Here is a 25,182-nt window from a genome sequence, read left to right on the forward strand (position 1 = left end):
TTAATTTATTGCATGTTTCATTGATTGTGATAACTAATATCCTTATTTAGCATATCTTTTTGGATACAGTCATGTCAGATGGTACAAAGGAGGAGGCTATGATGAAAGGCATGTTAAAAGGCGCATGCTACTTTCTCAACAAGCCCCTTGATCTCAAAGAAGTAGAAAACCTTTGGAGAGTTGTAGCTTGGAGAAAGTTCTCTATAGAAGATAAAACCAAGACACCAGTGAGTGACAACGATAAAGGAAAGACGCCTGCGATCAAAGACTCCTCATCGTCGAATGATGGAGCAGGAATCAAGGGTTGCTTAAAGGAAGAGAAGAAGAAGAAGAAGAAGAAGAAGAAGAAGAAGAAGCCGGGAAAGGATAATTCATTAGTTCACAAGAAGAATCGTTTGATTTGGACTGCTGATCTCGAGAAGAAATTTGTGGATGCAGTTAACCAACTGGGACTGGGTGATTATATTTTGCCCTAGTACTGCTGTGGCTTCATATTGTCAAAAATGATCCATTCTCATATTGTTTTCGTTTTCTTTTTTAAATCAACAGAAGCTGTTCCTAGTAAGATAACCAAGCTCATGGGTGTAGAAGGCGTAGATAGAGATCACGTTGCAAGCCATCTCCAGGTTAATTTGGTGTCTACCTTTATTTTTTTATTTTTTGTGTGAGAAAAATAGTGCATGCATGTAGACCTAACTTATGCGAGACAAATAACAAGAATCTTAGGGTGGAAGCATAATATTGTCTGAGATCTCACCACTGTAAATTTGTTACAAGTAGCATCTGTTGACCATTATATGTATATATATATATAAATATGTAAGTATACTGCAAATCTTGGTCGTTCTCTCTCTCTCTCTTTGACTGACTTTTATGGAGCGATAAGGATTGCCAAATAGGAATGAAGTTACTGTCCATGCTATTTTCAGTTAGTAATCTTGGTATGCACCACCTTGGACTCCTCTTAAATTTTTTATCGTGAGGAAGTGATACAAATCTATCATCCCATTTAAAACTTTTAATTTTACATATATAACTAAATTGGTCTCTATGATATTGTATATACAACTCTTTATCAAACATATATTTAAGTGCATGCAACTAAATCTTTTATCATTTACTATGACACTCTTTGAGGGCTTTTCTGTTGTTGTGAAAATGTTAAAAATATCTTCATTTGTACACTTAAATATTCCTCTATGTTTGACCTTTGCCTGTTAGTATAGTTTATACCACAATCCATCACTGTAACTGGCTACCATTGATTGATGATCAAAAATACTCTCGTACTCCTCTTAGAATTCTTCTAATTTCTAATGTCTCAATATAACCAAATTTCTAGGATGCAATAGTAGATCATGCAATGACCTACTTTAGTGGGACACAAATTATTTAGTCTGAAACATACCTAAGTTAACTTCCTTATTGATTAACTATAATCACTACTACTCTTGATATATTGTTTCTGGGTTGTTATTTTTCCTGTTCATGTTGTGACTGTGCTCAGGTGCTTGTGCACTTGAACATGTGCAATATTGTCGTGCTTGTGTATATCGTAGAAAGGAGAGATAGAACTAACTGTCATTAACCAACATTCTATCAACTTCACGAAATGGCATACAATCGCGTGTCTAGAATTATGAGAAAAATATGAGACTATATATATTTTAAGTAGCTTATAGAAGTTAGAATTAATATAGGGGAAGCATGTGAGCTTGAATAACTAACAAGGCCAAAGAGCAAAGAGACTAGCTTAATTTTTCTTATATTTTCCAATAGTAATTCTTTGTTAAAAATTGGTTCAAATTCAGTTTCAGCAAAATATCAGCATTTCTGTGCCGCGCGTTCGAACGGGCCCTGGGGGCGTTCGAACACGGGCTCCAAACAGAGAGCAGTCTGTGATGCAAGCGTTCGAACGGCCCCAGCCGCGTTCGAACGCGAGCCAACCCGAGAGCAGTAGTTTCTGCAGGCGTTCGAACGGGGCTTTGGCCGTTCGAACGCCAGTCTGCATTTGCACTAGGCGCGTTCGAACGCGCCCCGAGGGCGTTCGAATGCGACGCGGAAAAACTCAATTATGAACCGGGCCTATAAATAGAAATGTTGGGTTTTAGGGTTGAGTGTAGGCATTTTGCAAGAGAGAAAAGCTTGTAGGGGAGAGCCACCATTGTTTAGAGAGAGATTAGAGTTGTAATCTCTTTGTATTTGAATATTTGCATAGTGGATTGAAGATTGCTCCGCCCGTGGACGTAGGCACATCGCCGAACCACATAAATCGTGTCTCTCCCTCTTTTCTCTTCATGGTTTGCATTGATTTGGTGTTCATGTTTGTGATTACCTTGGGTATTTGAAGTTCTCTACAACTAGCATCTTGCATTTGGAGTTCTCACATAGATATTGATATTAGCTTTGCTAATATTTGGTTTGCCCCAAATTATTGCTATTCCACTTGGATTTATTTGAGGGTGAAGGGTTTTGCTTCCGCTTCCTTCACCCATTTGAGTATTTTGCACAACAATTCTTTTGCCATCTAAAGAGCACAAAAGCTTAAGAAGAAATAATTTGTCCATGATGTTGACCACCATATGACACACATCTTGGGTTACTTCAGGATACATTTCATGGATCATCTTATGATCACCATCGTGGGGCAAGTTATGATTGTTGCTATTTGCTAAGCTCAACTAGTTTGTATTAATATCTCTATTGGTTTCTACAGTCAGAAAATCTATGATCCTGCATATTATGTGAACTTTTTCAGCATTAACCCCTGGAACTTTGAACAAATATCAATAAAACATAAAGTAACTCTACAATTCTGTACGAACGGTTTATCATATTTGAAAATTTTAAATCAAGGAGACGTAATACTTACTAGATATTTCTATTTATGTGCAGAAATATCGTATTAGGATGAGTAGGGAACGTAACGAGGAGGACGAGGAGTTGCCATACTATATGAACCCTGCCTCGTCAAATGTTCAAGTTCCAGATCAACCAAGATTCGCGGATGAGCAAGCAGGCTACTTTCAGGATCTAAGTCTTAATCCTCAAGTGCTCTCACCTCAGATAGATCCTTCCCAATTCCAAATGCACTCATCTGTCAGTAACTATCATATGCCTAACATGATCGATGCAGAAGGATTTAACAGAACCGAACCATTTTTAGGAGCTCCACTTTATCGGTCATCTACAGAATGGAACAATGTCCAAGCAACAGACAACTTACCTATTACGTGGAGCAACATAGCAGGATCTGGAGATGAAGCTTATGGGCAATTTGGAGGAGGAATTCAACAGCAGCTGTTGGATAATAATGAGCAGAATCAATTCGATTTCGGCACCTTTCCTACTGGTACAGGCGGAGAAACAAATGATGTGGCTTTCTATAACTCCAGCACAATGCGGAACACCAGGGAAGGAGACCCTCTTCTACTTTCAGATTTCAGTGCTTTCCCCTATTCTACCTGGACAAATGGTGAGGCTTCATATAACTCCAATCAAGTGCAGCAGCACACTAGGGAAGAACACTGTCTTCCAGTTCCAGACTTTGCACAGCAACGTAATTCCTGGATGAATGGCGAGACCTCAAATTACACCAACCCAATGCAGAACACCAGGGAAGTAGACACTTTTCCAGAAGCAGAACTTACCGCACCCAATGCTAATACTTGTCCATCTCTGGACATCTCTGTGTTAGACAACGTTGCGGATTCTGAATTTAGCTTTGGAAGGCTTATGGGATGAAACAAATCTCAACATGGCAAGATATGATCAATGCATGCAGAGAGTTCCAGGAGGATGTCCTCATTCTAGATGGCGATAGATTAAACAAGTGGTAGTTCATTGTCTCCAGTTCCTAGCTGCTTTGGTAACTTGTTATCAGTTGTGATTGTGAAGTTTATTATGAAGTATAGCTTTACAAACAGAACATGGCAAGACGTAATGTCTGTAAATTGTCCATATATAAATATGCCTGAAAGTGCTCTGGAAAAGCTCTTTATAGTTCAGCAATACTCTTATGATACTATTGGCTAGTTCTTTTAGGATTATTCTAGCTGCATTTTTTATGTAATATGGAGGACGGTCAAATTCAGAGAGTTTCTTTATCTCTGAAAATTTTCATTATTTCATGACTCAATGAGAGGAAGCCGCTAACTTTGATGCTTAATTATTGTTCTTCATTCAAACTTACAGATATACCAAGCTTCTAACTTTCACATGATGCATGATATGGATGATATTTCTCTAGTAATCGGTGTGTTCCAAAGGGGATGCGCCTTAAATAGCATGGATTAAATGGGTATTGCAATTAGGGAGCAGAGCTCGCTTTTATTGAAATTAGTTGAGCCTAACCTAAAATATCAAGTTTAAATTGGTCAAATTTAATTCGAGTTTAATTCAAGCCTATTTTCAGCCACTTGATAAGTATAGTCTATTTCAATAGATTTGGATCTAAGCTTGAATTGATGTCTACATTTAATATAACTAAATCAAACATGTAATTAAATAGAATTTTATGTATATCGAGCCTGATTGAGCCAACCTATGCTTAAGCTCCGCTTGAAATTAATTTTGAGCATAATCGAATTGAAATATGCGAGTCTGCAACTTGAGGTACTTCGCCACCGACTTAAGTTCGAAATTTGCAACACCATCGACTTCCGTCGTCCGAGGAGTATTCCTTCTCTTCAACGCGCAGCTTATGGATCTCAGGAGAGGTACTTTTAAGTTTGATCTCTGTCTCGTCTTTTTTGTTTGGATCACGATTTTTTTATTGGAAATTTGTGAATATAAGTTCAAGATCTCTATTTACTTATAATTTAGGCTGATCTATTGGTTAACCATGTTGTCCTTAGTAGTGGTGCCTTCAAGATTAATGTAGAAATGCCTGAGAGACGCTATGGATAACGGAGTTGGTGAAGCTTCATCAGCAACACAACATTCGGAGAGTCTGTTCTTATGCTGGAGTTTGCAGGGTCCCTTTTGGAGTAAGGTGTTCTGGATGGTTTGTGATACGTAGAAGGTTATTGACAGCAGCGCATATCAAGAAAAATGAATTACTAGTTGATTGCCGATTATTGAGTAGGCAAGAAACCACAGGGTACGTGTTCTTGGCATATGGCATTTTTTATTTGTGCAAGTTTTCTATGGAAAGGTTTTTGTACATAGTAACTGCATAGGATTTTGTTGGTGTAATGATTGTTTACAAGTATAAGTTTAGTGGTCTTAATGGTCCTTCATGTTATATTTTGCCAGTGGAAGACAATATTCTTTTTTCTATGCAATTGGAGTGAAGATTTTAATACATCAAGGACTTCATTTTCTTTAATATAATGTTGGAACAAAATCCTTTTTCTCTCAGGATAACAAGTATCTCCAATGATAACCATCTGCAAGAACAACATTAAACATTCGAGGCATAACAAAACAACAGTTTTGTAATTCTGTTGACAGTGTAATTCTAGGTTGGTTATGGAGATGGATGTTTTTAGTTACTCTGATCTGGATAGTAGATTGGTGGTGCTATCTCAATTAAGTTTTGTAATGAAATAGGACCGCGTGCCTTTTCTTCAAGAATGAAAATCATTCATAAGTTTGGACTTCTTTCTCTCTCGAATTAAATTCTGATGTAGAGAGGAGATAGTGATCACCATGAAGGAGAGATCTATTAATTATTTTCAGGAGTGAGTTTTTCAATCTCCTAGCCTAGGGAAGCTTGAACTGAAAATTTCTAAGTAGGAAAAGGAAAAAAAAAAAAAGGGTTTCTCTACCATGAGCATCACAATTTTTGCACAGCCATGTCTTCCATTCCATAGTTGGGGCAAAGGCTGAAGGAATCTACTAAAAGAAGAACATGGACACATATAGTAGGACCACCATTCTTCATTCTTCTGTCTGACTCATGTTGAGACATAGCTAACTATAGATGTATGCAGCTGAATAGTGCATCAAATTATATGTAAAAGCAATGTCATTTTGTTCTTCTGGTTTCCTGTATTAAGAAACAATATGAGCCTTTTTCCAAACTTAATAATTCTTCAAGGGAATTCCAAACTTTGATATATTATTACTTATTACTATAGTCACCTGTTGATGTATAGCAAGTTATTTCACCCTAAGTATGGAGTGTTGTTTTCTTTTAACAATTAATAGTAAATCACTGAATCAGTTGAATCATTTTCTTATGCTATTGACTTCAATTAGCTTAATAAAAGGAACTTTGAAGGTTCTTTATTATTAGTTGGTTTTAAGCATTGATTAGCACTTATGTACAATATAAGACAAATGTGGTACAAGTGAAGCAAGTTATTTACTGTTGATTTATAAGATTGCCTAGAAGCCTCATTTCTAACTTATGTAAACTCTCCCAAGTCGGAAATTGATTTTTTCTCCAACAACATGTATCAAAGATAATACTCTTTAGTTTACTCAAATAAATCGCCTTCCTATTGATATACCCAACCCGACTTGATTGGAAGGAAAAGGATGATCTCACATTTTCTTTTAAATTCCTCATCTATCTATAATTTTCTTACAAGAATATCCATTTAATTGTCATAGCATATGTCCCATATCTAATAGTGTATCAAGTCTAAGATAAAATAGTTTTTACTTTGCTTCCCAGAGTTTTCGAAAACTTATTGGTGTGCAGGTTCAAATAATTAGCTAACAGCCTATAATACTCATGCAGTATATCAAAAACTTTCTATCAAGCATCAAATCATATATTGTCTTCTCCTCATTGTAGGACTACAAAGGCCTCAAGAATTCAACAGTGATATTTATAGATAAAAACCATGAACAGAGAGAAGTAAATAAGATAAATTATAATGCAAGCAAATAACCTGCAGAATATAAAGAGGCAGAATCTCTGCCATAAGAAGTCATTGCTCAATTTATGAGGAACAAACCTTAAATGTTTATAGCAAGTTAATTCCTGAGTTATTTTTATTACATCTTCAATTTGAGAGCTGAGATTTTTTTTGTCCTCAAGAATATAATAAAGATCCATTGTAAGTGCATGCGATAATTAAAATGAAGTTGCTTCATGCTTGCATCATTGCATTGCATAAAAAAGTTCGCCACATGGGCCCATCTTATTACTGTAACATCACCTACATAGACTCCTTTGGTAGATCATAGTTGTACACTTTGTCCCACCAAGTTTCCTCAAGCAACGGACCACCCCAAGAATTCCATGCCTGTAGAATACTCACCAGTCTCAGTAATGAATACCTACTACCTTATTTTATTCTCTATATCGATTCAGCTTTTTGAAATTTTGAAGCAACCTAAAGAAAAATTGTCATGATAAAATACAAAAGTTATATGAACATACCTCTCTTATTTCACTGATTGTATTGTAATGTATTGTACGGTCTGTACTATAAGGATATGAGTCTAGCCCAGAAATCGCTTCCACACTCAATTCATCCAGTGGGCTGGGAGAAATGAGAATTCTAAAAATTTATTCAATTATAAATTTATAACGAAACAATGCATACAGATCACATACTCATTAAGCAGTTCACTAATTGTATTGTAATGTACTGTACTGTCTGTACTATAAGGATATGAGTCTGGCCCAAAAGTTGTTTGCACGCTCAGTTCATCCAGTGGGCTGGGAGAAACGAGAATTCTAAAAATTTATTCAATTATAACAAAACAATGTATATAGATCACATACTCATTAAGCAGTTCACTGATTGTATTGTAATGTACTGTACAGTCTGTACTATAAAGATATGAGTATGGCCCAGAAATCGTTTCCACGCTCAGTTCATCCAGTGAGCTGGGAAAAATGAGAATTCTAAAAATTTGTTCAACTATAATAAAACAATGCATGCAAATCACATACTCAGCAAGCAGTTCAGTGAAAGAAATGTCAGCCAGTTGTTCGTTATTAGCAGCAGCAGCGATTGGAGGATTATAAGATGATACCTGTATAATTTTTACACTTGTTACTTACTCATAGGCTCATAGCATCCTTGTTCAATCAATGACATATAAATTTTGAATACCTCAATTTATTTTCAAATACGGATGAACCTTTACAGATTTTTTTAAGAAACATAACGAAAAATTGCGATAAGAAAAGACAAAAACAGTATAAAGAGCATACCTCCCATGTTTGACTGATTGTATTACTAGTAACTGTACTATAAGGATATAAGTCTGATACAGAAACCATTTCCTCAGTCACTTCATCCAATGACCTAGTAGGAGTGAAAATTCTGCAAAAAACCATATAATCTTTCTATCACTCTTTGAGAACCTAGTTTAGTAAATCAAAGCTTGTATAATTCATAATTTACTAAGAGGTGCAGCTGTCGTACATATCAAGCAGTTCTCCGAAAGAAAATTCAGGCAATTCATCATTATTAGTGCTGATTGGAGAAGCAGATGATGATGCCTGTACAATTTCTAGAATAAGTCGCTAATGTTATAGTCTTGTCCACTTTTCAGTGAACAATGACAATATGCAAACTTATTCAGTTGATCAAAAGATTCAAAACAATATGCAACTCTATATTTCCTGATCCATTGTACTCTTGTGCGTGGATCTTTCCTTTGACTTGCTTGACTGAATATTTCATTTGATGTGTTTGAGAACTTACCTCTGAAGCAATAGGACTTGCAAGCTCTAAAATTTGTGCCTATAAGAGGAAACAATTCATTGTATAAGATATACTCAGTAATCATCTCTAAAATGATAGCATTTTACATATGCACAAGCTTATCCAAATCACATAGAGGTTGCAAATGAAAAATAGTATATAATGAATGAGATCTACAAATTTGTAAAGAGTTAGAAAGGAAAATAAAGTAAATTCATTTAATAATATATATGAACCAAGTGATTCATTGATCATTTTTTTTTCTTTTTCCCTTTTTCCGTTTTCCTTTTTCTTTTGTCAATCAGACATGAAACTGTAATTATTGTTCCATTTTGATAAGAAAAGATAGGAGGCAAGCGTTTTTGAGAGCTTGTGTCATATAAGTTATTCTATACAGAAAATATGGTCATATATGAATCACCAAATTCCACAAGAAAGTACATTTTAGGTCCTGTCTGTCTACCAAAATATAATAATATCGATAGATTGCAAGTACATGGATGAAAACAACCAAATGATAGGTATTTTATTAACCTTACTGATAGCAACATTTGAAGGTAGAAATAGCACAATATGTTGATACGCACTGTAAGAGTGATATCATAATATTAAATGGAATGGTAATAAGAACAAAACTTTTAGTTATGAAAAGGAAAGATTAGTACAGTATGTAGGTTCTCAGAGAAAGACATATCACCTTTTGATTCTGAATTTTCACAAGAGATTCTCGCAGAATATTCTCCATTTCAGTAATCTCGAGTATGTTGTCGATAGCATCTGGATTGTTCCAAAACCTAGAGAGATAATGAATGTAATTCATCAAAGCAGATAATCTCCGCCTCTCCGGAATACTTGACAAAGTCTAATGAGCCTATGCTGACATGAATGAGGCAAGTCAATAAATAATTTCTATTTATTGTTTGCGCTTAAATACTCATTTATTCTTGATTCTTCCTACGATTAACGAAGTTTTATTTGCTTCAGTTTGCCTAAAACAATATGAAGTCTTCCCAAATTTTTAGAGCTGGTTAGTTATAGAGTAATAGTATTGTATCCTTGACCGTGATTAAAGCTAAGCTAACAATTCTTTTCCTTTTATAACCATGAAACTAAACATGAAGATGAAATGTTATCCGATATTCACATTAAGATAAAGTACTGCTAACTAGAGAAGTTTGATAATATACGTGAAGTCAAAGATGAATATGTTTATAATTAAGACCTCAATTAGAGGACTCTACACTCCATAAATGCCTTCTACTTAGATCATGATGTTGAGGTTATCAAATACTTTCGTTCGATATTCTTTCCGAAAATTCTAAGTGCCTTATCATGAAATTGAATCATATGCCTTTAAAAACAAGGGGTAAATTTGAATGTCATTCTATGCTCTGTTATTGCATGGTTTGAAGTTTCATCCAAAACCGAGACATTTCGGCAAAATGTTTCATGTTTCCAATCTATCCGATCCGAAACCATCCCCTGAAACTGGCATCCAACCGGAACAATCATAATAATAAACTTTTTAATGTATGTTTTAAATTCAAAGCTTGATTTGACATGAATCCGACTTGTTCCTGGCTCGATATCAACCTCGTTGCTTAAATGTTGTTAGATTTTGTGTAATGCATTGAAAAAATAAGATAAAGAAGATTATTTATCAAAAGAAGTCCGTAACTGATATAATGAAATTAGAATCGAAACCGACCGAAACTGGCCGAAATTGACCGAAACGTGTCATTTTTGAACCAAGCCGAATCTGAAACTTCAAACTATATGTTATAGTTTCCGTCTTGCTTGTCCTTCAAAATAATCTTGAAATCAGCTGCTCCCAAGTGATGATGTGGCAAAGATTTCCCTATTGGGCATCCCGCATTGTACTGCTCAATGCTACTATGGTACCTTAATGCAGCAAGATGTAGACCCCGTGCCCCCTGTTTCAAAACAGGGATATTTTATCTGGCACGAGGATATCTCATTCTGTGTTGAGTGCACCAGTCTCGTATACCAGATTGGTGGCTAACCTAAGAGTCCCATGTCATTGCTGTAGTATATCGTTATGAGAAAAACTATGATACATTTACATGACCACATTATGTTGAGGTTATGTAATTTTTTACTCGAGACTATTCACAAATATAAGAGTCCCATGTCATCGCCAAGCGCCACTACTTGTATAAAAAATTCTTTTAAGGACTTGATTCTGTTCCTCGATTATGTTCAGGCAAGCGAAGCACTTGTTAACTCTGATTTACTGTACTGTGATCAGTCTTATTAGTGTATACTCTTAAATTTCTTAGGGTAGGTAAATGGAGAAGTAAAGTAAAATAGTAGGAATATAATTGCAACCTTATTAAGTAATCATCAAACTATACTACTGTCCTAGAATGGTCAACTAATATAGCGGTAGTCGAGATAGTGTTAGGTAATATTTTGACAAATTAATGTGGATGAAGGAATGGAGCTGCAAATTAAGACTTAGTGACTTCTATATGCTTTAGGATTCTTAATATCTTAGTTTTAGAGCTAAAGTAAATAAGCAAAAACATTTGGGATTGTTCTAATAAATATTTATTAGAAAGTTAATTTTTTTCACATTTGGTCACTCAGCAATCAACAGAATTGAAGGATGAACGCTCATTTCACAAAAATATAGTTGCCATTGCCTCTTGTCAAAATTCTTAATTATTTTTACAACTTTAGGAAAAGGTTACTCAGTTTCATCATAAATAATGGCAACTTTAGAATGTTTGGACTTTGAAGAATTCTATGTTTTCCCTGCATATCTTTTCTCTCTATTTGTAACACTACGTATTATCCACATTTGTCCATGTGTGTCGCATATTAGCACAGCATGAGAACTCATATAATCTCAATCGTGTTAATATGAATACATACGACAAGAAAAATTTGCTCCCTGTCAAAATCCATGATAGCCTACTAATTACATCCTTCCATACATAGGCCACTCCTTATGACATTTTTGCATTTATCACTTGTTCGCACAAAAACTTTATAAGTCCTAGAAAGTTTATGTAAAGTCATTTCTCCTGGCAGATCCTAGTGTGAGGTAGGATATCAGCAAAGCCAACTTCATTTTATCTGAAGTGATGAAGATTGTTGCCGTCAGTATACCTAAGATCAACAGAAAAAAAAAACTTACATCTAACATGAAACCACTCTAGGTTTTTCTTTAGCATCATTATATCGTTCATTGCAATTACACCCTAAAACAGCATGAAGACAACATTTGCCTTAATTTTAAACTAAATATCTTCAATCATTTTATCGAAGTAAGATGAAAAGCTACAATTGGGAGATGAACATTAGTGTCTTATTATACCAGACAATCAGAATTGAAAGCATGCAATTTCCAGAATGACATTTTAGTGGAATGCAGATGGATGCTTCAAGTAAACACCTCAAATTTTCATTTGATTCATCAATCTTTTCTTGTATGTCTCTCAAGTAAGCTTTGTATTCCTGTGAAAGAAAAACAGGAGAAGTTCAGGTTTTAATTGATGTTCTGAAAATTCATAATTCAAATTCGGAGTACTATGTTAAGGTGCTTACTTCTATCTCTTGATGTCTGTAGCAACCATAAAAGTAAAACAGGTTAGTTGGCAAGGGTATCATCAATTGTGTAACACATAGAAAAGTAGAAGCTAAAGTAGGATCCATACCCCTCAGGTGCTAGCAATTCTGGAGCAATCTCATGATCCTCTTTCTTCATGGACTTGCTAAGTTTCTGTCATCCATAAAAGAACAGGAACAAGAATGAAAGAGTATACCTTATTGGAGTTTACAACTCACCTAGTCAATTATTAGATGTGCATAATGCGACAAAATTCACTTTGATCTTACTTTAATAACTTCCATCTTTCTGTAGCAATCAGAAAAAGACAATTAATTACATAAGATCAATAAGCAATTATACTTGTTATAAAGGAAGTTATCGGAATTATTGCACCTGCTTTCTCTTTCAGCAGGGTCAACCTTTGAAAAGTTATCCAACATTGTTGCCAACTCACTGGAAGATAAGAAAACCATCTTATAATCATAGCCATGGATGATTTTGATACAATCATCTGACAATATTCTTGTACATTGACTAAACAATTTCAACAATGAAGAATTGTATAGATAGGCAGACAACTAGACAAGTAGAATCAGATGATAGTTAGCTTACATACAATTAATTACGTGTGTCAAGGTCCGTAAGGTTTTCCATTTTCGATATACATGCAAGTGCATAGATGCCACTGAAATCATTTCCCTGCTGTCTTTGCAAATATATATGACTTTCATTACACTTTGACAGATTTTTGGGAAACAAGCATATTTAGTATTTACAAGATTCTTGTGCTTATGTTTCTGATAATTCCAATAATATCCTGAAGTAAACTTATATATATTCAAAAGAAATCCAATTTCTTGTTGACTGCATGGAAGATGGATTATCACTTTAGATGATATGTCATTCATTTTCATGTATGTGGGCATGGAATACGGGTTACTACCCATTTTCTCCCTTCTTTCTCAGAGAAAGGAAACAATATAAAGAAACTAGCAAGCATATTTCTTGGATTATCAATCTTATAGGTGGTATAATAGATAAAGAACTTAAATTCAGTTTTACGGTCAAGCAATCATAAAAGGGCTTCTGTTGCTTCTCATAAACTGTCACATGACTCAGTATTATCAAAGGAATTATTTGATGGATTTTCCTTTTCCTTTCCCTAAAATGAATGTGAAAAAGGAAAGATGGTTTAACATGCATCCACAGTCCTTCTATATTAAAAATATAATATCTCATTTTATTTTGACATGACCTGTAGATCAAAGCAGAAACAGGTTTCAGAATCACAAAAAGAAGGAACGATCACCTGTTCTGTCCGAGAAAGAGAGAAGGGATTCCCACGGGCGAGAACAGAAGGATAGCAACATCCGCATCGCAGAGGACGGCGAGCTCCTCTGCCCGCTTCCTGAGCACCCCCTGCCTCTTCTTGAAGGTCCTCTTGCGCAGCGCATGCGTCTCCCGGGGCTCCATCGGAATCCTCTTATGAACCATCTCTCTCAACACAAGCAGAGAAACCGAGGTAATCAACCTTTAACTTAAATCTTCTCATCCAGGGGAAAACGGTTTCTGCCTCACCTTCTTTGCGTTTGGTGAGCTGTAATGAGGAGGTAGAAGGGCAAGTGGCAGCCATATGAGCGGATGGTTTTGGCAGGATTGAGCCGAAGAAGATACACTCCATGAATGCAGTGGTGGCTTTCAGTGGCAGTGAGGGAGAGGGGGGATGAACCGTTACATTTGGAAAGAGCTTTCAGGATTTGAAATGGCATCATCTGAGCCGTCCGTGGACAGGTTATAGTTTTGCTTCATTGCGAGCAAAATCCGGACCAGAAACGGAAAGACATGAGTGTGGGTTCTGTTGCCTTGTGGGATTCGAGTTGGACTCAGATCTAATGCTTTCTCAACCTCTTTGCTTCGTCGATGGCTGTTAAGACAAGTCTATAGTGAACCAACCTTTTTACTGTATTTAGGAAGCAACTCTTAAAATAAAGAAAGAAAGTAAGTAAATGCAACTTCCCTTTCATTTCTAGTAACTCTTAAATTATTTTCAAAATTATTATAACTTTTATCAGCTCAGCCTCATCTGAAAATTCTATGTAATTATTAGTATCTCAATGTATTGAAACTACTTTTTTTTCTATAAATATAACACTTTTCTAGGGAGCATTTTTTTTTCAAATTGCTTATTGAGTGTGTGATTTAGCTTATTTTCTTAATGTATACGAAGCAACACTAAAGAGATAGCGAAGGCAAAGTATTAAAGAATGAACACGTTATAGAAAAGAGAAGTACTGTTCGAGAGAGCAACTTATTAATATACAAATAAAAAAGTATCGATTTTGCAGTATATTGACATATTGATAAATGCATTAAGAATCATTGTTATTTTTCATATGGCCTCGAGCTAACAAAACTTATGATAGTTTTAAAAAGTATAGTATATTGATCAAAAACTAAAAAATGCATATCATACCCATCAGAGAAACTTTAAAATGTGCCCAATGGACAATAGTAATAGTCGGTAAGCAATGAGCCGTTTCACTTGTGTAGAGACTCTACATAAGTGAAATCTTTGTTACACCTCGTCTAATATCAAAATTGATATGACCCGGCTTGAAACTTGAAAACAGGCACAGTCTAAAACTTTCAACCCGTTTCAACCCCACCGTTTCCAGCCCAAAAGTCTAAGCCGTATATTTCATAAATGAACCCAGCATGGCCCGGCCCGGTCCGGCCCAAACCTAAAGAACAATAAACAATTTTATCTTAGTCAATAACATGAATGTCGTCCATCTATTTACTGTCTATACTATAAGCTGGATTATATTGTCAAATTATATTCTAGATGATGGTCCGGCTTCCATCTGAAGTCAGAGTGGGTTGTTGCTTCTCGCAGCATTTTGCCTGCGAGGAGAAATAATTGCGAAGGATACAAGCCATCATTTTTTGGCCTGAGTCTCCGAACGTGTAGTGGTTGAGTGCAACAAGTCATCATACAAACTACGCACAGGTGTTTTAAGATTTATGACAACTAATATCCCCAATATACGAGGACTTATCTCGCAATATTTAAACTCCAATGCCTCCTCTCTCGCCACTGGACGTCTGCATACAAGCTCTGGATAGGCTTATTTATTTGCACCACCATCACACGCAAAAACACTTTCAAGTAATCTCTCTACTAATTAGCTTCTGGAGTCGTGTAACTAAACACCCTTCACAAATGTTAAGGCATTGCGTGGATCAATCTCATCGGTCCAAAGATCAGTACCGATCTCGTGATCTCGCCCAATAGAGCGAAGAGACACGTAGACGTAGTTGAAGAAACCGTGCAAGCAAGCGGTCGGCTCTATCCGGTATCTTCTTTTATCTTATAGTCTTTACCTCGTTACCCCGTTGATACGAGCTTTTTATTCCCTAATTACCCCCAGGCTAGCTCCGGAATTGCGGATCCAGTACTCTCAGCCAGCTGTAGAGAACAGGACAGGTGCGGCACGGGCTCCGTGCTGGGACCCGGCTTGGTGGTTCCGATAACCAGATCTCCTGTACTTATCACCGTCGGATCTCATCAGAACGGTGATCGTTTTGTGGGCACTCCACATGGAGAAAATTGATAGCTATTGCCTGTTGTACGAGGGCAAAACCGTCATTAGTCTCACGACTTGATTGCCTCGGCTCGAATCCCTGCGCACTCCAAAATTGCACCACGAGGACGATAAATACGTTATTTAATACGTGTGAACATTTCGAACGGAGCGCGAAGCGGTCATCCGTCTCGTGCATTTGAAACGAAAGGACCAAAGTAACCCTTGCACAATTCAAACTCAGTGGCAATTCCGTTGTTTTGTAAGTACTGGGGGGCTCTTAGGGAAACACACAAGTTTTACTAGTGATTTCTCGTCCGTAACCGGCTGTATCCGGAGTTACGAGTCTGGGGGGGAAACGAGTTCAAGAAAAGAAGACCCAGTCGAGGGTGAAGTGTGAAAGGGCGAAGAAGGCTGAGAATCGTGTTTGATAGGGGAAACGGAAACGTGTCCTTCGGCCCGAAGCATTGGGAACTTGGAAGAGCTCCGTCATTTGATTTTTTCTTTTTGGTTTTGGAGAAGCGCCAAGGAGCGGTATAGCCCAAAGAGTCCGAAACACGAAGAGGTTTAAAACAACTCTTCGAAGCCTCTTCTCCCGGTCTCCGCGATCCTTTTCCGATCTCTTTGGCGGGAAAGAATACAGGTGCTCTCCTCTTCCTCCCTGTTTGAGCTAGGGTTTTGATTTCTTTCTTTTCTTAATGTTCGTCTTTCTTTCTATGTTTTCCTCTATCTGTGTTCCTGTTAGGGTTTGCACGGTTTTCAAGTGTTCTTGTTGGATCTTTGGAGGGGAAGATGAGCTTCCGGAAAGGCTCCAAGGTATGGCTCGTGGATAAGGACAGCGCGTGGGTGGAGGGTGAAGTGATCGATGTGAGAGATAAAGTTATGGTCGTCGCGACGGCTCAGAGGAACAAGGTCGGAGAATCTCTCTTTTTCTTGTTCTATACGTTAATTCTTTTTCTTGAGTTTTCATCTTCTTTTTTCTGATTTCCCCCTAGCTTGCTTCTTTTATCGAAAGGTTTGATTCTCGATTTCTTTTTCGGAGCGTTATACTGGTTTCTGATTCTTCTTTTCCGTTAGACAACAATATGTATTATGTCTGCTTTTTTTTTTTTTTTTGGTTTGAAGCTTGATTTAGGTTTCTTTTTGTGTTCGATTTCTTGTAGATTACAATTGCTCCGGAGAAATTGCTGCCCAGGGATACTGATGTTGACCTGGGAGGAGTCGATGACATGACGAAATTGACTTATCTCAATGAACCGGGAGTTCTTTACAATCTTGCAAGAAGATATGTACTCAACGAGATATATGTAAGTGGTCAATACTCATTTATGAGTGTAATTCCCTACAGATGCGCCTTAAATAATGTTCACACCACTTCTCTCATAATAGTTCTCTTTGATTTGTTAGGAGTTATATAATCCCCACTGTATATTATTAAAATTAAGATAGATTTATCGAGATATTCACTCATTTATCTTTTACTGGCCAACATCTGATTCTGCTGATGTGCTAGAAGCATTTAAACATGCAGTCATCCTTACGGTAAATATAATGTTACATTTGATCAACAATCTCTTGATTGGCAACTGATCTAGGATTTGAAAGGTACTAAAGTAACTAAATTGCTAAATGAGGGGCTTTGTCTAAGTTATTGCTTATTGCTTGATGAATACAATAGTTATTACTAAGTTCTGAGTATGAGACGACAATTCTCATGTTTACGGACCATCTAATATTGTTTCTACTAATTGAAAGAAATAGTTTTCGCAGTCCAGAATCTAAAAAAACAGAGTCTAGAACATTAAATAATTTACACAAGACTCATCCATGTATTTTTCTGTATGAAACAAAAGTTGGTGTGACTGTAACCGTAGTATAATGGAATGGATGGGCAAATTGGTTTGCTTTATGAAATTATAGGCAAATTTAGGCTAAATATAACTTACTCTGTTGGATGGGGCCTATCGTGGTGAGCTGTAACTTGCTCGTGCCATCTAGTTGGGGCAGCTTTTGAGATCTTAGGCAACTTCAAAACTTGAACACTCCCAAACACAATGTGTTCCCTGTTATCTGCTTGTCATGATCTGTAGCAGAAGTAGCATACATGAATTTGACGAGAAAGGGAGGTCGAAAGTGAAAGATGCTACAAGACAAGGATGGACATATTAAAACCTCAAAGAAATTGTAGGAGGTTAGGCCTTTGTGCCAGCATCAACCATATATTTTTCACACTACTTTCCCGTATTGGCAATTCTGTCCTTATTGGTGACTTGGTCCTGTTAATATCATGCAACAAATTTTTTTTTGGGCTGATAGTTGAGCCTGTTGCACCTTATGTGGAGCCTGTCTGATATACTTAAGCTGATTATCTTTGTCCTTTTTTGATAATTGTTGCTTTAGGTTTGCTAGATCAAAACATGATCCTTCTTCGGTGCACTGAATGTTTTGCTTATTTTTTTATGTCCATTTGCTGTTTATCAATTTGCCGGTTTGAAATAATTTTTCCAAAAAGAATATCATGTGTTGCTTGCTTAATTTGCTCTTTAACTTAGGTACTTCTATATGTGGAATGAGATTTAACTTCTATGATTTGATAGACATACACAGGAAGCATATTGATTGCTGTTAATCCATTCACAAAGCTTCCTCATTTGTACAATGAGCACATGATGGAGCAATATAAGGGTGTTCAACTAGGGGAGTTGAGCCCTCATGTTTTTGCTGTAGCTGATGCGTCTTACAGGTAGGAATTTTTTCTGTTGTTATGCTGCATGGCTAGTTCTGATAAATAGATTTCAACAAACATATGAGTGCAATCTTTACTGTAGAGCTATGATGAATGATGGCCGCAGCCAGTCCATCTTAGTCAGTGGAGAAAGTGGGGCTGGGAAAACTGAGACAACAAAACTTATTATGCAGTATCTAACATATGTTGGCGGTAGGGCTGCTATTGATGATCGGACAGTTGAGCAACAAGTTTTGGAAGTATGTATCTTTGGTTTTTTTTTCTTTAATAATCTGCAAATGCTCGGATAAATACTTAGATATCATCTGGTAATGATTGTTTTGCTACTAATTTGCATTCTTTTTTGTAGTTTATTAATGTACTTTTTCCCCTTTCCAGTCAAACCCGCTTTTAGAGGCATTTGGTAATGCAAAAACAGTGAGGAATGATAACTCAAGGTAAATTTCTTGCCTACTGAATTTCTTTTATATATCAATTGTTTTTAGTTTCAGTGATGACTGAGGGCTTCACTTATCTTTTCTTCTTAATTCTGATAACGTTGCTTGTTGCTTTTGTAAGGTTCAATTACTTTAGAACATTAATATATTATGATTATTATCTCTGGACATGTTGCAGCAAGTTGGTAATAGGAGTTTGGGGAACTGAGAACTTTTAATTGGATTTCTCTCATGGTTTCCATGTGGGTGTTCAGACTCAAATATTATTTGGCTTTGACCTTAGTTGTTACTGTCACTCATTTTTATCTAATTCATTTTGTGAAGAATTTTGCTGAAGGTTGGATTTGTACATACACAATATTTATTAGCTTGTCACCACACCTAATTATAATTCTTCTAAGAAGCTTGAAGAGTTCAGGGTTAACTGAGTGGGTATATTTTCAACAGAGTCTTGTTGATTTTTTTTTCTAGATAACTGTGTTATTGGAATATATCAGTTGGTAAGACAGATGTGAGAGACCTTTTTAACACATGAATTTTGAAGAAATCACTATATCGTGCTTCACAACCTGATGTTATTTAAAGCAAGCTTATTTACTATTTAGTACTACCTGGTTTTATTCTTAATTCACTCCTATTTGTTGTTTGCAGTCGTTTTGGAAAATTTGTTGAGATACAGTTTGATGGAAATGGTAGGATATCTGGTGCTGCTATTAGAACCTATCTTTTGGAAAGATCCCGTGTGGTGCAAATTACTGATCCTGAAAGAAATTACCACTGTTTTTATCAATTATGTGCTTCTGGAAAGGTATATGTTGATTGTAATATGCGCATCATGTCCATCCGATGTATTTCAGTAGTTTTAATTTGTTGATTCTCAGAAAAATAATCTGTGCATTAATCTGCCTAAAAATTTGTACCATTTAGTGTGACTGTTCAAGTTGGTGTTATATAGGTTTGGTTATTGAATGGTGCTATTTTTTTGTGTAAAATAAAAGGTACTATTTTTTTTGAATGGTACTTAATTTAACCTATTATTACCCACTTTCGTATAAGTTGGCACTTTCTCCTACCTTCTGTATCTTGACGACATGCATCTATCCATTATTGCGTAGCAGGAATGCTTAGTCAAATTGAATTCAACTGCTAGCTCGCAAGAGTTGGAACAAATTTGAAATAAAAGGATCAAAGGTATGAAAGATAGAAAGTTAGGAAGTTTGTGGCATGATTCTCATGTTAACTATTATAATGTTGGATGAGAATCTTACATTTCATTACCGTGGTAAAGGACAACATTTTCTTTTCCCACCAAGGTCCTGCATGGCAGAAATTTTCGTGAATCTTGTTGTAGCTTTTTTTTGTCTCTTTCTATGCACACATGCGCTATATCTCTATCTTGTATATTTTTGTTTGTGTGTCTATGTGTGTACATGTGTGCATGTGTGTGAGAGTGATCCTGTGGCCCTATATAGCTATGAATTATTATATATTTTCTTTTCTATATTGATTGGTGAATTGGTGTTTGTTGTAGCTTGATTCATAAAGTGGGATAGTAATCATACATGTCATAAAGCTGGTCACTGTGGTAGTATGGTGGGACAATACTCTTTGTTTGTACTGTTGTACTGTTGATGTATAAATATAATATGATAATATCAACTCAGGCTTATTTAGTCTAGGTATATTCAGCCTTAATAAGAGACTTATTTATACTTTGATAACTGTTCTGGGAAGGAAAAGGAAATGCCATTTAGTCCTTCTTGCTATCTGTTCTGCTTAGGAACTAGTTTTGCCTTTTTTTTTTTTTTCAGAATAGATGATATAATATTTGTTGTTCAATTATCTGGATGATGCGGAGTTGCACAAAGATGGAAATTATCTTGTTTGTAGTGTTTCTGGACCTTGAACCAGAATAGACTAATAGAGTTATCCTCATGGTTTTACAGCTGGTGATGTATAAATGCTAAGATTTGAAATACTTCCTAATTTGAGCTGAAGTCAACCATTTGCTGTGGCCTCCATGTTATGCTTGTTTTCTCTCTATTATATGAATAATGGTCTAATAAGCAGGCTGTTGTTTAACTTAACATGTATTGGTTTTCCATGTTATCATCGCTTCAAGGATGCGGAGAAATACAAGCTTACGGATGCTAGAAGCTTCCATTACTTGAACCAAAGCAAGACATATGAACTGGAAGGATTAAGCAATGCAGAGGAGTATCTGAAGACAAGGAGAGCAATGGATATAGTTGGAATAAGTTTTAGTGATCAGGTTTGAGTATATAAACATTGCAGGAAATACATTTTGTACTCGGTGTTATTGGGAAGTGCCTTTATTGAGTTATTTAGATGATCAAGCTTTATATCATCTTTTCATTCTTCAGGAAGCTATATTTCGGACCTTGGCTGCTATTCTTCATCTTGGCAATATCGAATTTTCTCCTGGCAAAGATTATGATTCTTCAATTATTAAGGACCCTAAAGCAAAATTTCATCTTCAAATGGCTGCTAACTTGTTTATGTAAGAAACTTGGCATCACAGTTTTTATGTCTTTTCTACGTAAATTTGATTGCACTATGATGCATGCATTGATTGTCCTAATTACTTTTTTCAATTTGGTACAACATAGCTTTTATTGCAGCCTATTGAGTTTGTGATGTATGGCTGACTGATGATTTTAACTTATTGGTTTGGTAGTTTTGCATTTACTTTGGTACAAGCTAGGAAGAGGTAATGTGTGCTTCCTAACCTACAGTGGTGCAATCGATATATAGACAATTAACTCATAAAGCTGGGTGTCCTCCATGTGATTCATTTGTCAGTGCATGACATTTTGAAATAGTAAAATAAAGTTTTGCAAGTTACAAAAAGTAACATCCTAACTCGGAATTTGTCATTTGAGACCCTATCTTACATGTTTATCACTATATTGCAGTTCCACTTTGCCTTTTCACTATTTCAATTTGACTCCAGTATTTTGTTATTTAATGAAAAACATATGGGTCAGTCTGTGTTTTTGGCGATTTAGAGAAAAGTGCAGGGATCAAATGAAAGAAAGGGAAAAAGGCAGGGTGTAAACTGCAATAAACACAGGGTTGGTGGGATCTGAGAAAATTGTTTTCTTTCTTTAGGCAGAAATGCATGTTATGTAATGGTCATTTTGCAGATATAAATATTTCACAACTGATTCGAAAATCTAGAGTTCTAGACTACTTAATGATCAATTAGGGAATGCTGTTATCAATTTGTTTATCCAAGAAGAAGTTGCAAGGTGCAAAACTAATTTGTCGGGTAAGCCTTAGATTTTTAGTACGGCTGTTGGCATTCTGCTACAGAAAACATGCCTAATATGCCAGGTTCTACTTTCTTGCTACTGTTGAAAATCAATTTGTATCACCATCATGTGTAATTTATTCACCAACAAGATATTTTTATTCCTTTTAACACAGACTATTGTCTTCTTTAATGTCAAATGATAACTAAATTGACTCTTACTGACCAGTGACAACATTTATTATTCTTCGTCAGGTGCGATCCAGATCTTTTAGTTGCAACGCTGTGTACTCGTTCTATACAGACTCATGAAGGGACTATTATTAAAGCACTTGACTGTGCCGCAGCGGCATCTAATCGTGATACTCTGGCCAAGATTGTATATGCTCGAATATTTGACTGGCATGCACATTCTTGTTCTTATTTTTCTTCACTAAAATATTTTTGCCAAATATGGACCCATATATTTATTTGGTCTTCTTGTTACAGGCTTGTAGAAAATATCAATAAGTCTGTTGGTCAAGATATGGACTCGAGGATACAAATCGGTGTCTTGGATATCTATGGTTTCGAATGTTTTAAAAGTAACAGGTTTTTGTTAATCCATGTCTTGTGTAAATGTTTTCCTCTATTTATTGGAAAGTTCTTTTGCTCATTTTAAATTAAAGTACTAAACATCTAGTATGAACAAAAAATGGGCTGTTGGTTTATGAGGCTGAATCAGAAATTTACTATATCTTGGGGAGAAAAAAATGCAAATTAGCTGTATGCTTATACATTCGAATGGAATGCACCTAAACACATTATATTTAATCTGAGTTGAGCTTCCTAAAGTTACATGATAAAGCAACTTAAACTAATATCTGAACTTATTAAATCTTAAGTGTAAGCCTAGATGAGAAAACAGCTCAAATTGATGTCTGAACTTGTTGAATGGAAATTTGTCATGTTAAGATGTATAACATTGTTATTGGAGAAGACCATATAATAATACAGCAGTAGTGCACCTTCACATAATGGATTTACAGAGACCCACTGCAGATGCATCTTATTTATAGGTATGTAGCTGAATCTTAAAAATGAAAGATGAATGATTATTAAATGTCAGACTTAGTTAAGCAACCTTTAAATTTGCAACCATGCTACATGATAAAGCAAATGAAACCATTGTTTAAAAATATTAATGCCTTATCAGCTCACACCCACCTTAGCACCTAGGCATTAATTGATCTACCGTCTGCCTGTTTACGTAAAATCTGTTTAGAGTCTTAGTCAAATCTAGAATAGATTTTTCTTTAAAAGCAATGTTCCATTTGTTATTAACTAAGTTGGATGACTATATGTTGTGAAAAGAGATCCTCCCCATAACATGAGAAAAGAAGCAAGGTCTTAGTTGCTAATTTAGTGCACATTAGTTTTGAGGGTGTTATGGCTGAGAGGAAGTAGATAGTAGTGATTATTATAAGGGTATAGGAACATGATATCCAATAATAGAATCAAAGCAGTAAGGATAGAATATGAAAAAAAGTGATTCTGGTTGGTGATACTTGAAAAGAAGTTTGAAGATTCAGATTTCTGTATCTACTATATTTCCCATAGAGATCCTCTGCTAAAATGTCATCACAAGAAAAGCAGGGAGGAGCCAGCTAAAGGAAGTGCCCCTACTACAGGAGAAGGATTTGATAATATTCATTGGGAAAGATTTACTCGAAATCTTGTTGACTAATCTCTTATTGTTATGAGATATATTATATGATGTAGCTGATTTGCATAACAACTATGACTAAGATCCAAATTAGTGTTAAATTGGGGTAGACTAATCTTTTTGAAAGTTTGTTGTAGATGTTTATAAATGAAAAGGTTCATTTATAGTTGATGCAATCAAGATGTTGAAACTTGGTATCAAAATTTGCCACATAAAAAATGATATGTATCGGCCATATTGGTTGCTCGTAATGGGTTGACTTATTTTTTATTTTCGTAATATTTAATTTTTTTTTTTAAATTTAGGAAAACTTTGAAATATTTAAAAAATGTGCAAGTAAGAAAATAAAAAGTACTCATGTATGAAGCCTAAGAAGTAAACAATACTAATTCAAAACTATGATGAATTTTGAGTTGGATAATTGAATTTCTATGCTCGTAAATTACCTTTGCAGAAGTGAAATGAATATTCACTGTTCTGCAGCAATAAGAAAAGAGGAGCTAAAAAAGTGAGTGAGAAAGAAAGAAAAAAAGACATGAAAAAAGAGTTTACTGAGTTCACCAGAATGTGGAGTAGCTGGGAGTTCATTGGATTGATAACTAGATGAGTGCAGTAAAATGTGGGGGGGTGAGAGAAGAATGCACGTGAGTGATGAAGAGTAAAAGGTGAAAATTTGAAAAGAAGGCAATTGAGGATATCAACTATTGATGTTCCGCAGGGCAGATCTATTTATATTTGACCTAAATTGAAAAAAATCATTTCAACCAGTTTTGGCTGATGTGGCCAATGGCCGAGCCATAATCGAAACTAGTCACCATACTGGTTTTGATTTTAGATTGGGCGCTTCGATTGATCCATATCAGAATTGGCCGAAACTGGTATCCATGAATGCGCTTATATCAGAATACTAAATATCTGTTCATACTCTTAAATTGCAAATGGGAATGGGAGGCACGAACTTGATTTAGTTTCTTATTGAGTCATTTGGATACATTTAGTCCTGTGGCGTAGTGTGTAAGTAGTGGAGAAGTTCCCTTTCTCTGGTCTATTATATGTGTTTTGGTTCTTATATATATAAGAAGCTGTGCTATGCTATCAGCATTATATTATTATTTGAAACATTATACTCCTTGTCATATTTCCTTCTCTTTTTATCTAATATTATGCTTTGTTCAGACTATCTTGTCCTGTTATAGGGAAAGAAAGAATGTTGGTTTGCAACTTCATAATTTTCTTATATC

General features: G+C 35.7%; 2 protein-coding genes and 1 long non-coding RNA gene across 8 annotated transcripts in view; 2 read left to right on the top strand and 1 right to left on the bottom strand.

Annotated features, from left to right (window-relative positions):
• Nucleotides 1–4,551: 4,551 nt before the first annotated feature.
• On the top strand, nucleotides 4,552–14,354 carry LOC140782849 (uncharacterized). Its single transcript, XR_012107965.1, has 3 exons — nucleotides 4,552–4,718; nucleotides 4,857–5,101; nucleotides 13,457–14,354. It is a non-coding gene; the product is annotated as an uncharacterized lncRNA (long non-coding RNA).
• On the bottom strand, nucleotides 6,920–13,941 carry LOC140782825 (uncharacterized). 5 transcript variants are annotated; one of them, XM_073129639.1, is made up of 16 exons: nucleotides 13,774–13,941; nucleotides 13,505–13,675; nucleotides 12,589–12,648; nucleotides 12,483–12,501; nucleotides 12,302–12,366; nucleotides 12,192–12,207; nucleotides 12,040–12,101; nucleotides 9,316–9,412; nucleotides 8,619–8,657; nucleotides 8,337–8,413; nucleotides 8,123–8,234; nucleotides 7,859–7,941; nucleotides 7,688–7,792; nucleotides 7,517–7,639; nucleotides 7,340–7,442; nucleotides 6,920–7,202 (listed from the first exon to the last, which is right to left on the bottom strand). In XM_073129639.1, exons 2-16 carry the CDS (start codon nucleotides 13,666–13,668, stop codon nucleotides 7,116–7,118), a joined length of 1,212 nt encoding a protein of 403 aa, XP_072985740.1. In that variant the 5' UTR covers nucleotides 13,669–13,675; nucleotides 13,774–13,941; the 3' UTR covers nucleotides 6,920–7,115. The 5 variants fall into 5 exon arrangements, with proteins under 5 accessions (XP_072985740.1, XP_072985732.1, XP_072985748.1 ...); XM_073129631.1 differs by lacking the exon at nucleotides 13,774–13,941 and having other exon boundaries at nucleotides 7,517–7,621; nucleotides 13,505–13,689; XM_073129647.1 differs by lacking the exons at nucleotides 7,688–7,792; nucleotides 13,774–13,941 and having other exon boundaries at nucleotides 7,517–7,621; nucleotides 13,505–13,689.
• A 1,926-nt stretch (nucleotides 14,355–16,280) lies between the features above and the next one.
• Nucleotides 16,281–25,182, top strand: part of LOC140802741 (protein OPAQUE1-like) — a 33,382-nt gene continuing 24,480 nt past the window's right edge. For both annotated transcript variants that reach the window (XM_073158328.1, XM_073158338.1), the window contains exons 1-11: nucleotides 16,281–16,422; nucleotides 16,525–16,691; nucleotides 16,943–17,086; nucleotides 18,377–18,522; nucleotides 18,608–18,764; nucleotides 18,904–18,962; nucleotides 19,614–19,770; nucleotides 21,085–21,234; nucleotides 21,347–21,483; nucleotides 22,492–22,638; nucleotides 22,726–22,827. In XM_073158328.1, coding sequence (XP_073014429.1) covers nucleotides 16,572–16,691; nucleotides 16,943–17,086; nucleotides 18,377–18,522; nucleotides 18,608–18,764; nucleotides 18,904–18,962; nucleotides 19,614–19,770; nucleotides 21,085–21,234; nucleotides 21,347–21,483; nucleotides 22,492–22,638; nucleotides 22,726–22,827 — 1,319 coding nt within the window. In that variant the 5' untranslated portion in view covers nucleotides 16,281–16,422; nucleotides 16,525–16,571. The remainder of the gene's footprint in view (nucleotides 16,423–16,524; nucleotides 16,692–16,942; nucleotides 17,087–18,376; nucleotides 18,523–18,607; nucleotides 18,765–18,903; nucleotides 18,963–19,613; nucleotides 19,771–21,084; nucleotides 21,235–21,346; nucleotides 21,484–22,491; nucleotides 22,639–22,725; nucleotides 22,828–25,182) is intronic.

This window comes from Typha latifolia, chromosome 1 (assembly GCF_019914945.1).
Source record: "Typha latifolia isolate L0001 chromosome 1, TyphaL0001v2, whole genome shotgun sequence".
In the NCBI taxonomy this organism is placed as follows: Eukaryota; Viridiplantae; Streptophyta; class Magnoliopsida; order Poales; family Typhaceae; genus Typha; species Typha latifolia.